The sequence below is a fragment of the Aquarana catesbeiana genome, linkage group LG01 (assembly GCF_042186555.1).
Source record: "Aquarana catesbeiana isolate 2022-GZ linkage group LG01, ASM4218655v1, whole genome shotgun sequence".
NCBI lineage: Eukaryota > Metazoa > Chordata > Amphibia > Anura > Ranidae > Aquarana > Aquarana catesbeiana.
In genome coordinates, this window is record NC_133324.1 from 89179276 (window position 1) to 89193063 (window position 13788).

Genomic DNA, 13788 nt, shown 5'->3' on the forward strand with positions numbered 1-13788 from the left:
TCGTGCTGGACCCCCACAATGGGTGTCAACTCACCAGATCGCAGCAAAAGCAGAGCTTAAACGATAATATCTCTTTGTCTTGCGGTCTGTTGTAGATCAAACTCTTCATCTATAACAACTCACCACCATGAAAGAGACACTCACATAGGTATATGCGAGTGTCTCTTTCATGGTGGCGAGTTGGTATATACGGTACATGCTTTTTAACGTTTTTTTTCTTTGTAAGTGCAATGTATTAACTTAAGGGGTTTTTTATGGATTAAATCACAACAGTATCATGCTATGCAGGTGTCTCTTTAATGGTGGCGAGTTGTTACAACAGACTGCAAGACAAAGATATTATCGTCTAAGGCTCCGCTTTTGCTGTGATCTGGTAAGTCGACACCCATTGAGGAGGTCCAGCACGAGGGGCGAGGGGGAAATAGGATTAATGCAACAATCTTATGCCATTTAACCCAGACTGGGAACAGGCTCACAGTTTTCATATGCACGGAATGTTAAAGGAGGAAATTTTTATATGTTGATCCGAATGCGCTGGTAAAGTTAGTATTTGCTTTTAGGAAGTTCAAACTTATTTGTGTAATATCTTTATATTTTTTATAGTAGCGACTTTGGAGATATTGATACATGTGCACTGGGGGGAATTATTTAATTGGTTCCAATTGTGTTTTTTCATTATGAAATTCTGTAATCCCAAAAATAAACCCCCGTTATAGCGGATTTCCACCCAAAAGGTCCCCTTCCCCACTTCCAGTAATGGCGCCGTCTCTGAGAAGTTCGGCCCCCTTCCTCCTTCCTCTGCCCCCGGGCCAATTAGAAAGATCAGCACACTTCGCGAATGCGCAGCAGGCTGTGAAGCGAAAGGCTTCACTGCCGGGTTCCCTTACCAGCAATGGCGCTGGCTGCACCAGACTGCCCATCCAAAGATGGGCTGAGGTGCCGACCTTGTGGGCTCACTGGACAGGTAAGTATCCTAATATTAAAAGTCAGAAGCTGCAGTATTTATACCTACTGACTTAATTTCTTGGGGGGGGGGGGGGGGGGGGGACCTCCACTTTAAAGTCCTTGTAAAATCATGTAATCCATTCTGTAAAAAAGTTATATAATGTGCTGTGTGTCTCCTTGTGTAACTTTGTGAAAAATATCTTATTTACAGCGCCGCTGTGCGCTCACCGCTCCTAAAGCGCCTCAAAGATGCTGCTTGCAGGACTTTTTTTAGCGTCCTGCCAGCGTACCGCTCCAGTGTGAAAGCACTCGGGCTTTCACACTGGAGTGACAGGAAAGGCGCTTTGCAGGCGTTATTATTAGTGCTGTAGCTCCTCAGTGTGAAAGTAGCCTAAAGCTCATTTACTGCTTGTGAAAATATGTAATGTTGCTTAGTGGTTAGCACTTCTGCCTTGCAGCATTGAAGTCTCCAGTTTGAATCTCAGTCAGGACACTATCTGCATGGAGTTTGCATGCTCTCCCAGTGCTTGTGTAGACTCTCTCTGGCTACTCCCCCCCCACACACACTCCAAAGACATGCCGGTAGGTCAATTTGCTCCTGTCTAATTTGGCCCCAGTATGTGTATCAGGGTTTCTCAGCCAGGGTTCCTCCAGAGCCTACTAGAGGTTTCTTGAGTAATTTCTGCCTCTCAGATAGATGAATAGAGTAACCGCTGACACCAATGATCATTTCAGAGATCTGTGGGGGGGGGGGGGGAATTCTTCCCACTGACCTCCAATGTGAGGAGCATTCTGACCTCCAATGCGAGGAGCATTCTGACCTCCAATGCGAGGAGCATTCTGACCTCCAATGCGAGGAGCATTCTGACCTCCAATGCGAGGAGCATTCTTCCCACTGACCTCCAATGCGAGGAGCATTCTGACCTCCAATGCGAGGAGCGTTCTTCCCACTGACCTCCAATGCGAGGAGCGTTCTTCCCACTGACCTCCAATGCGAGGAGCGTTCTTCCCACTGACCTCCAATGCGAGGAGCGTTCTTCCCACTGACCTCCAATGCGAGGAGCGTTCTTCCCACTGACCTCCAATGCGAGGAGCGTTCTTCCCACTGACCTCCAATGCGAGGAGCGTTCTTCCCACTGACCTCCAATGCGAGGAGCGTTCTTCCCACTGACCTCCAATGCGAGGAGCGTTCTTCCCACTGACCTCCAATGCGAGGAGCGTTCTTCCCACTGACCTCCAATGCGAGGAGCGTTCTTCCCACTGACCTCCAATGCGAGGAGCGTTCTTCCCACTGACCTCCAATGCGAGGAGCGTTCTTCCCACTGACCTCCAATGCGAGGAGCGTTCTTCCCACTGACCTCCAATGTGAGGAGCGTTCTTCCCACTGACCTCCAATGCGAGGAGCGTTCTTCCCACTGACCTCCAATGCGAGGAGCGTTCTTCCCACTGACCTCCAATGCGAGGAGCGTTTTTCCCACTGACCTCCAATGCGAGGAGCGTTTTTTCCACTGACCTCCAATGCGAGGAGCTTTCTTCCCACTGACCTCCAATGCGAGGAGCATTCTTCCCACTGACCACGAATGCGAGGAGCATTCTTCCCACTGACCACCAATGCGAGGAGCATTCTTCCCACTGACCACCAATGCGAGGAGCATTCTTCCCACTGACCACCAATGCAAGGAGCATTCTTCCCACTGACCTCCAATGCAAGGAGCATTCTTCCCACTGACCACCAATGCAAGGAGCATTCTTCCCAATGACCATCACTCTATTGTACTATGAGCTGTAAATGTATTATAATTAGTAGGGGTTCCCTGAAACCCAAAAAATATTTCAAGGGTTCCTGCATGTTAAAAAGGTTAAGAAAGGCTGGTGTATATGTATGAATGGATGCGTGTGAGGTGGGGATATTACGTTGTAAGCCCCGTTGTACCAATTACTAACGTGAATTTACAGTATGTAAATGATTGGCACTATATAAATACCTGTAGAAAATAAGTAATAGCGGCAGCCTGGCCACAAGCGCACTTTAAGACTGACAAAATGGGGTGGTTTGCCTTCATTATTACCAACTGATCAGTCTCAGTGTTGAAATATGATAAGGAGCACACCACTGGGCATTCCTTTGGCAGTGGAAGGGTTTTACAAAATACCTAAAAAAATCAGAGGCTTTACTAGAACCTTCAGGGCCCCGATGCAAGAAACCAAGAAGGGCCCCCTACCGAGGCCCCTCCCACTGATCCTGGGGCCTTTATTACAGTCCTGCAGTGGGCCACCTTCCTGCTGTCTTGGGGGTCCCCCCCCCATGGTGGTAGAACGCAGAGCCCAGTCGCAAATGCGACCCTGGTAGTTCCGGTGCCAATACTTTTTTTTTTCCTACATTTTATTTATTTTTTAATTTTACTTTTATTATATTTTTTTAAATATTTTTTAGGACCCTCCCGTTGGGGGGCTTTGGTGAAATATCAGGGGTCTAAACAGACCCCTGATGTCTCACTTTTGAGACAGATTCATCAGTCCCTTTCTCTGCAACCTCAGCTGCACAGAATGAATGAACAGGAATAGCTTTGTACAGAGCTTCCGCTACATTCATAAACTGAGGCAAAGTAAACACAGGTTAAAAAAAATACAAAACCAAAAAAAAAAAAACAGTCAGTGATCGGAATGGATCACTGATTCTTTTCAAAGGAGCAGGTATACCAGCTCCTTCTCTGCTCTCTAGTCTGACAGATCCCCCACAGCATCTGGTGGGAGGTGGAAACCCAGCAGTGCTGCAGTGGGGCAAAGGAAGCACACAGGAGCCCGGGACAGCAGGACAGCAATGGGGAAGCAGTGGGAGCATCATATGGAGGAACCCATGCCCTCGATTTCTGTCCTGCAGCCGCTGAACGTCTGCGAGAGGGAGAGGGGAAGAAGCAGGCATTCTGCTGTTACATGGAGGGATTGGTTCCTCTACATTTCGCAGCCCTCCTATCCAGGCTTACAAGGGGGCCACACGGGCCCCCTGGATAATGAGGCCAGGCTGCAATGGCGACCCCTGTATGTAAGCCCCTGCCAAAAATTCTCCAGATGAGGTGATGCATTGCATAAAAAAAATAAATAAAATAAAACCCTCATTGCAAGAATATAATATTTGATTTTTTTTGTTTTAGAAAATCATAATGGATGCTGAACACTGAACCACAGACTGCAGTGGAGGAACAAATGTCTGAACATTCAGTTTCTCTTAAATACCTGAATGGACTGGCAGCAGAAGAGGGGAGTGTTACTCATTTTCTTTGCAGGGAGTGCTTTTTAGAAAGCCAAAGCAATTAGATTTCAGAAGGCGGCCAGCAATGGCAGAGATATCCTTTTGTCGTGCCAGGAGTCTTTTAAAGCAACCCTGCTGAGTCCTTTAGTGACATAGGGGGTCAGCGGAAGGAACCACAGCATGTGGTATCTCAAGCAACCGGAAGCACTGAATGGCGGAGACATTGACAGAGGCTGTAGTGCTGAAACGGGGAGGAGGAGCTAGGACACACAGGCTGCTGAGAGATGAGCATAAGTGCTCTTCTTTCACACAACACTCTTCTAATTTATATTTCTATCGATAGCTGTCAGGGTGGCTTCAGGAAATGTGCACATAACAATAAAGCCCTATGGCTATGCACACGACCCTATACTGCTGGCAGGAAGATCCCGAGCGGTCTGTACTGCATTTTAATTCATACAAGAACTTATGTCCGTACGGTAAAGAAGAGTACTACATTGTGCGCATGCCCCGCCAGCACCTATACATTGTTGATGTATAAGTCGCCATGACTGAGTCATTCACGTGGCGGTGGCGCATAGGTAGGTTGACGTCAGCTTCTGTCATTCAGAATATCTGAAAGCCAAGGTCATTCTGCACCCGGGCCGCAATCACTGACTATAGATATGAAATGAAACATAAAAGGAGGACAGTTATAAGAGAATTCAGAAATAAACCCAGCACAGTTAAGTGAAAATGTCTGTAAACACACAAGAAAAAAATAAAATAAAAAAAACAGCAAAACACGGCTCCCTAGGATATTCAATATAATTGTGCGCTTTGTTCTGGCAAATAGGTTTACTATAAAATACCTGCTGAACCTGCCAGTAGAATTCAAGCTTTCGGTTCACGTCGTTCCATTACAGAATGATGAAGCTGCTGTGTGCACTACAATGTATATTAGCACCATTATCTATATAGAGTAGTATGCCGTGCTGTGTGCTGAGAGCAGTACAGGCGAATTCCCTAACGGGAGTCAGGCTGAGTGATTCTTCCCTATTCAGAAGCCTTGTATTTTTATCAATGAATTCCTCTGAGTGGAAGAGGTGGAAATCGTGATGTCATCTGCCCATCTCCTCACCTCAACCAGCCAATCAGAGGCAGTCTTGTACTCATTGATAAAAATACAAGGCTTCTCCTGAATGGCAAAGAAGCCCTCAGGCTGGATTAGTTCTGGCAGCAGACGGGAAGTCTATACTGCTACTGAAAACACAGTGCCACTTACTGTATGTACCTAACTATATTACAGTACATTGCAGTGTGTTTAATGGGAATAGGTAATTTGGACCATCTTGGCCCAAAGTTGGAATTCTGCTTTAACCTGATAGTATAGCAGTGTCAGATCTAAGATCAATCAGTGCAGGCATGGTATAACTGTCAGATCTTACATCGGTCAGTACTGGCTAAGAAGTGTCCAATCTCAGGTCAGTCTGTGATGGAGGAGTATGGCGGGGTCCGGTCAGTCTGTGATGGAGGAGTATGGCGGGGTCCGGTCAGTCTGTGATGGAGGAGTATGGCGGGGTCCGGTCAGTCTGTGATGGAGGAGTATGGCGGGGTCCGGTCAGTCTGTGATGGAGGAGTATGGCGGGGTCCGGTCAGTCTGTGATGGAGGAGTATGGCGGGGTCCGGTCAGTCAGTGATGGCGGAGTATAGCGGGGTCCGGTCAGTCAGTGATGGCGGAGTATAGCGGGGTCCGGTCAGTCAGTGATGGCGAAGTATAGCGGGGTCCGGTCAGTCAGTGATGGAGGAGTATAGCGGGGTCCGGTCAGTCAGTGATGGCGGAGTATAGCGGGGTCCGGTCAGTCAGTGATGGAGGAGTATAGCGGGGTCCGGTCAGTCAGTGATGGCGGAGTATAGCGGGGTCCGGTCAGTCAGTGATGGAGGAGTATAGCGGGGTCCGGTCAGTCAGTAATGGCGGAGTATAGCGGGGTCCGGTCAGTCAGTGATGGCGGAGTATAGCGGGGTCCGGTCAGTCAGTGATGGCGGAGTATAGCGGGGTCCGGTCAGTCAGTGATGGCGAAGTATAGCGGGGTCCGGTCAGTCAGTGATGGAGGAGTATAGCGGGGTCCGGTCAGTCAGTGATGGAGGAGTATAGCGGGGTCCGGTCAGTCAGTAATGGCGGAGTATAGCGGGGTCCGGTCAGTCAGTGATGGCGGAGTATAGCGGGGTCCGGTCAGTCAGTGATGGCGGAGTATAGCGGGGTCCGGTCAGTCAGTGATGGCGGAGTATAGCGGGGTCCGGTCAGTCAGTGATGGCGGAGTATAGCGGGGTCCGGTCAGTCAGTGATGGCGGAGTATAGCGGGGTCCGGTCAGTCAGTGATGGCGGAGTATAGCGGGGTCCGGTCAGTCAGTGATGGCGGAGTATAGCGGGGTCCGGTCAGTCAGTGATGGCGGAGTATAGCGGGGTCCGGTCAGTCAGTGATGGCGGAGTATAGCGGGGTCCGGTCAGTCAGTGATGGCGAAGTATAGCGGGGTCCGGTCAGTCAGTGATGGCGGAGTATAGCGGGGTCCGGTCAGTCAGTGATGGCGAAGTATAGCGGGGTCCGGTCAGTCAGTGATGGCGGAGTATAGCGGGGTCCGGTCAGTCAGTGATGGCGGAGTATAGCGGGGTCCGGTCAGTCAGTGATGGCGGAGTATAGCGGGGTCCGGTCAGTCAGTGATGGCGGAGTATAGCGGGGTCCGGTCAGTCAGTGATGGCGGAGTATAGCGGGGTCCGGTCAGTCAGTGATGGCGGAGTATAGCGGGGTCCGGTCAGTCAGTGATGGCGGAGTATAGCGGGGTCCGGTCAGTCAGTGATGGCGAAGTATAGCGGGGTCCGGTCAGTCAGTGATGGAGGAGTATAGCGGGGTCCGGTCAGTCAGTAATGGCGGAGTATAGCGGGGTCCGGTCAGTCAGTGATGGAGGAGTATAGCGGGGTCCGGTCAGTCAGTGATGGCGGAGTATAGCGGGGTCCGGTCAGTCAGTGATGGAGGAGTATAGCGGGGTCCGGTCAGTCAGTAATGGCGGAGTATAGCGGGGTCCGGTCAGTCAGTGATGGCGGAGTATAGCGGGGTCCGGTCAGTCAGTGATGGCGGAGTATAGCGGGGTCCGGTCAGTCAGTGATGGCGGAGTATAGCGGGGTCCGGTCAGTCAGTGATGGCGGAGTATAGCGGGGTCCGGTCAGTCAGTGATGGCGAAGTATAGCGGGGTCCGGTCAGTCAGTGATGGAGGAGTATAGCGGGGTCCGGTCAGTCAGTAATGGCGGAGTATAGCGGGGTCCGGTCAGTCAGTGATGGAGGAGTATAGCGGGGTCCGGTCAGTCAGTGATGGCGGAGTATAGCGGGGTCCAGTCAGTCAGTGATGGAGGAGTATAGCGGGGTCCGGTCAGTCAGTAATGGCGGAGTATAGCGGGGTCCGGTCAGTCAGTGATGGCGGAGTATAGCGGGGTCCGGTCAGTCAGTGATGGCGAAGTATAGCGGGGTCCGGTCAGTCAGTGATGGAGGAGTATAGCGGGGTCCGGTCAGTCAGTGATGGAGGAGTATAGCGGGGTCCGGTCAGTCAGTGATGGAGGAGTATAGCGGGGTCCGGTCAGTCAGTAATGGCGGAGTATAGCGGGGTCCGGTCAGTCAGTGATGGAGGAGTATAGCGGGGTCCGGTCAGTCAGTGATGGAGGAGTATAGCGGGGTCCGGTCAGTCAGTGATGGCGGAGTATAGCGGGGTCCGGTCAGTCAGTGATGGAGGAGTATAGCGGGGTCCGGTCAGTCAGTGATGGCGGAGTATAGCGGGGTCCGGTCAGTCAGTGATGGCGGAGTATAGCGGGGTCCGGTCAGTCAGTGATGGAGGAGTATAGCGGGGTCCGGTCAGTCAGTGATGGCGGAGTATAGCGGGGTCCGGTCAGTCAGTGATGGCGGAGTATAGCGGGGTCCGGTCAGTCAGTGATGGCGGAGTATGGTGGTGTCAGGGCAGTCAGTGACAGCAGAGTATAGCAGAGTCTGCAAATAAAAATGTAAAAAATGACAAATGGTTCCCTGTGATATTCAATATACTTCTGCCGTTTGTTTTGCCAAATAGGTTTACCTAAAAAATACCTCCTGAACCTGAGACAGTTTCTTCATTTCTTTAGGGGGGACAACTCCATCTACAGCCCACATCACAGGCAGCCTGCGGGGGGCTAATGAGGACTTCTCTTCCAGTGACAACTATATAAAAGAGGACATGTACCTTCCTTTGCAGAAATTCCTTCTCACTTTCAGTTTTATATAAAAGAACAGAAAGTTAAAAGTAACACAAAACTTTTTTTCATGTTGAATAGAATAAGGAAGGGTTACAGCCCCTGTCAGATTTTTTTTTTTTTATAGTTGCCATCTGTTTCCTTACTCTTGCTATGTCCCCTCTGTGATAATACTAACTTGCCTGTCTGCTCAGAGCATTCTACCGAATGCTCAGCTTCCTTCCTGGCACACGCCGGCTGTGTCGGAATGATTGACTACCATGTGCAGGATAATATCATTCCTCATCGGCCAATCAAAGGCCAGTAGCCCAGCCCACAGGGGGAAGATGGCAGCCGCCAGGGAGGGAGGTCACTGCCGCAGTGCTGGAAGATGGGGGGCAGTTTAGTTCCACTTTAGGATAAAAGTTGTAGAATAGAACATGTGCAGAATGGCAGATAGAAAAAATGAGAAGAATATAGAATGTAAATCTATAGAATGACAGGCAAAGGACTATAGAGGCAAAGGCAATAGAAAAAAAAAAATCACAGATATAAAGAATGACAGGCATGAGCTGGGAGTATAATCAGGGGGGGGGGGGGAGACATGGGATAGGTGTAGAGAATGGATGTAATAACAGGTATACATGTACAGAGCGGATACACACAATGACAGCTATAACAATGTATGCAGAGAGATAATGGGTATGGAGTCACAGAATGACAGCTGTGTGGAATATATAGAGTATGTGGTATAGGAGTGGAGCAGAGATAAAGGTGTGGGGGTATTAGAAGGTATGGAGGTCCTCTCATTATATACACAGACAAGTGATGTGGTATAAAAGGGGTAAATGGGGTACACAGAACACAAGGTAGGAGGGCGGAGGTATTAAAAGGTTCAGTATTTTGATTGACAGGTAGTAGGGAGGATATGAAAGCTATTAGGAGTATAATTACGTCAAAGATAAACACAGAGGAAAGAGTAATTTAGTGTCGGCTGATGTATAGCGGGCCAAGTGAAAAAAAAAAAGGAGGAAGGTGTGTGATCTAATGCATGGGTCAAAATGATATCACTTATTCTTAAACAAAGTACATGAGTACAAAGAATACTTTTTCTGATGTATAGCGGGGTCAGATCTCAGGTCAGTGATTGGTGGCAGTGTCAGTGTGGGAGGAGTCAGATCTCAGGTCAGTGATTGGTGTCAGTGTGGGAGGAGTCAGATCTCAGGTCAGTGATTGGTGGCAGTGGCAGTTTGGGAGGAGTCAGATCTCAGGTCAGTTAGCAGTGTCAGTGTGGGAGGAGTCAGATCTCAGGTCAGTGATTGGTGGCAGTGGCAGTTTGGGAGGAGTCAGATCTCAGGTCAGTTAGCAGTGTCAGTGTGGGAGGAGTCAGATCTCAGGTCAGTGATTGGTGGCAGTGTATAGCAGTGTCAGTGTGGGAGGAGTCAGATCTCAGGTCAGTCATCAGCGTTAGCGGAGTATAACGGTATGAGGTCACAATAGTCATAAGAACTTTTTTTTTTTTTTTTTAAAAAGGGACATTTTAGTCATGTGAATTAGAGTGCAACGTTTACATTTAAAAAAAATCCTTATTGATCACAATAATCATTTAGAAAAATCACACTGGCCGATATGTATTCTGTTATGTCAACATGAATCCCTTGAATCCTCCTATTCCTATATATGCCGAGATAAAAATATGATATCGCAGCAAACAAGCTTTCAAACTCCTGCATAGGAATGGCCCAACATGTTTCAAAGTGTATTCTTCCTCAGGGAGTAGAAGGTAAATTAAAGTGGAGTTCCACCCACTTTTACAACTCTTCAGCATCCCTCACTAAACTGTGCACTGTAAACAAATTGGATATTTTTTTATTTTTTTTCTCAGCACCTACTGTATATCTGCTGTATTCATTTTTCACTTCCTCCTCCCTGGCCGCGGCCCATCGCATCATTTCCTGTTTGCAATGCCTTCTGGGAAGGGGCGGCAACTTCCTCTGAAACTGCCGTTGCTGTGGAAACCTATTACACTGCTTGTGCTGCACTGAGCATGTGTGAGATCTGCAAGGATGAGATCCAGGAAGAAATACAGTCTGGCTTCAGATGCCCACACTTAAGATGGCCACGGCCTGCTGTAAGTTTATAGAATAACAAACTACTGCTATAAACTAACAAAACAGACCTTAGTTTACAGACTAACTTTACTAGAATACATTAAGATGGTGTATTATAGGGGTATTTTTATTTAAAAAGTATAATTTCAGCCGGAACACCACTTTAAGCTGAAACATAAGGTACTTATCAGCTCAGAAAGATGGTAAACGAACATTCCCCACAGTGTGGCCACCGCAATTAGCGACAATGATTGAGAGGGAGCCGGACACCCCACAAGGGCCCCAGCAGTGGATATGGGTGGAGGAATCACTCACTATATACAGATGTCATCATTGGAGTATCACATCCAACCCCAGAGGGGATCCCTTGCTGTGTGGTTCTGGAAGGATCATCATTGGTGGGGGCGGGGGGGGGGGGGGGGGGCCATGGCTCTGCGCTGAGAAGTACACTTTGTCCTTTCAGTTTACTTTACCTCTATCCCTGAGGAAGAATACACTTTGAAATGCGTTGGTCCCTTCCCATACAGGAATCTGAAAGCTTGTTGGCTGCAATACCATTCTTATATCTCGGGATATATAGGAATATGAGGATTCAATGGGTAAAGATGACAGGAAAAATATGGATCAGCCTGTGTATCAATGTTTGTTTAGACCACATTCGCACCTCAGCAACGCGTTTATGGAAACATGTGAAAAATGTGCATTGTATTACACTACTTCCTAATAGCACCCCATATGTTGGTAGCAGTCACGCATTTCCTCAGATGTATGGAAGGGGGGGGGGCGCGGTCAGAGGTATGGAAGGGGGGGGCGCGGTCAGAGGTATGGAAGGGGGGGGCGCGGTCAGAGGTATGGAAGGGGGGGGCGCGGTCAGAGGTATGGAAGGGGGGGGGGGGCGCGGTCAGAGGTATGGAAGGGGGGGGGCGCGGTCAGAGGTATGGAAGGGGGGGGCGCGGTCAGAGGTATGGAAGGGGGGGGGCGCGGTCAGAGGTATGGAAGGGGGGGGGGCGCGGTCAGAGGTATGGAAGGGGGGGGGGCGCGGTCAGAGGTATGGAAGGGGGGGGGGGCGCGGTCAGAGGTATGGAAGGGGGGGGGGCGCGGTCAGAGGTATGGGAGGGGGGGGGCGCGGTCAGAGGTATGGAAGGGGGGGGGCGCGGTCAGAGGTATGGAAGGGGGGGGGAGGCGGTCAGAGGTATGGAAGTGGGGGGGAGGCGGTCAGATGTATGGAGGGGGCGGTCAGATGTATGGAGGGGGGGGTCAGATGTATGGAGGGGGGGTCAGATGTATGGAGGGGGGGGTCAGATGTATGGAGGGGGGGGTCAGATGTATGGAGAGGGGGGGTCAGATGTATGGAGAGGGGGGGTCAGATGTATGGAGAGGGGGGGTCAGATGTATGGAGAGGGGGGGTCAGATGTATGGAGAGGGGGGGTCAGATGTATGGAGAGGGGGGGTCAGATGTATGGAGAGGGGGGGTCAGATGTATGGAGAGGGGGGGTCAGATGTATGGAGAGGGGGGGTCAGATGTATGGAGAGGGGGGGTCAGATGTATGGAGAGGGGGGGTCAGATGTATGGAGAGGGGGGGGTCAGATGTATGGAGAGGGGGGGGGTCAGATGTATGGAGAGGGGGGGGTCAGATGTATGGAGAGGGGGGGTCAGATGTATGGAGAGGGGGGGTCAGATGTATGGAGAGGGGGGAGGGGGGGTCAGATGTATGGAGAGGGGGGGTCAGATGTATGGAGAGGGGGGAGGGGGGGTCAGATGTATGGAGAGGGGGGAGCAGATGTATGGAGAGAAGGGGGGGTCAGATGAATGGAAGAGGGGGGGTCAGATGTATGGAGAGGGGGGATCAGATGTATGGAGGGGGGGATCAGATGTATGGAGAGGGGGGGGTCAGATGTATGGAGAGGGGGGGTCAGATGTATGGAGGGGGGGGGTCAGATGTATGGAGGGGGGGGGTCAGATGTATGGAGGGGGGGGGTCAGATGTATGGAGACGGGGGGGTCAGATGTATGGAGAGGGGGGGGGTGTCAGATGTATGGAGAGGGGGGTCAGATGTATGGAGAGGGGGGGTCAGATGTATGGAGAGGGGGGGGTCAGATGTATGGAGAGGGGGGGTCAGATGTATGGAGGGGGGGGGTCAGATGTATGGAGAGGGGGGGTCAGATGTATGGAGAGGGGGGGTCAGATGTATGGAGGGGGGGGTCAGATGTATGGAGGGGGGGGGGTCAGATGTATGGAGAGGGGGGGTCAGATGTATGGAGAGGGGGGGTCAGATGTATGGAGAGGGGGGGTCAGATGTATGGAGAGGGGGGATCAGATGTATGGAGGGGGGGGAGGGGGGATCAGATGTATGGAGAGGGGGGAGGGGGGATCAGATGTATGGAGAGGGGGGAGCAGATGTATGGAGAGAAGGGGGGGGGTCAGATGAATGGAAGAGGGGGGGTCAGATGGGGGAGGGGCAGTGTGTCCCCCTGTAGTGGAGGAGGGGTGCCCCCCCTGTGGTGGGGGAGGGGCAGTGTGTCCCTGTGGAGGAGTGGGGTGTCCCCCTGTGGTGGGGGAGGGGTAGGTGTCCCCCTGTGGTGGGGGAGGGGTGCCCCCCTGTAGTAGGGGAGGGGTGCCCCCCTGTAGTAGGGGAGGGGTGCCCCCCTGTAGTGGGGGAGGGGTAGGTGTCCCCTTGTATCGGTGTCACACACTCAGTGAAGGTAGGTAGCCGGTATTGTTGTCTCTCTCTCCCGGTCTCAGTGACACATCACGCCCCTCCCATCTTTCTCCCCTCCCTAGGGGCCCCTCAGTCTCCCTCTAGGGGCCCCTGCCCTCCCCGGTGTCCCCCTTACCTCTGATTCTGAGGTGGCGGAGGGAGCGGGCGCGGATGCTGGCCGCCATGTTGCTCGGAGGGGAGACATTCACAACACCGGAAACCTCGTGAGATCCCGCGAGAAGACGGGAAGGGGCGGGGCGAGTGGGGGCTCCTCAGGAGGTCGGTGTCCGGGATCTCGGATCACCACAATGATGATTTACAGGAACCTATTTTCTTTGGTTTGGCTGTAAAGGGATTTTACCGTCAGTGAAGCCCGGGACGCCATCTTTGTGATGGGCAAAGCGCTGAGATTTGGGATGGGGGATAGGCACGGACTGGAATAACCCGCAGTGTCAACACAGGAAAAAGATTCGTCTACGGTGAATCACCATCGGCCATGTTTGTTGTGGGCACATAATTGTGTTGTGATGGAAGCTGGGGGATTATCAAGGAACC

The 13788-nt window shown here is 51.1% G+C and overlaps 1 protein-coding gene across 2 annotated transcripts in view; it reads right to left on the reverse strand.

Annotated features, from left to right (window-relative positions):
• Positions 1–13494, reverse strand: part of RICTOR (RPTOR independent companion of MTOR complex 2) — a 214245-nt gene extending 200751 nt beyond the window's left edge. For both annotated transcript variants that reach the window (XM_073621546.1, XM_073621535.1), the window contains exon 1: positions 13370–13494. In XM_073621546.1, the coding sequence (XP_073477647.1) occupies positions 13370–13418 (49 nt within the window). In that variant the 5' untranslated portion in view covers positions 13419–13494. The remainder of the gene's footprint in view (positions 1–13369) is intronic.
• Between the last annotated feature and the right edge of the window lie 294 nt (positions 13495–13788).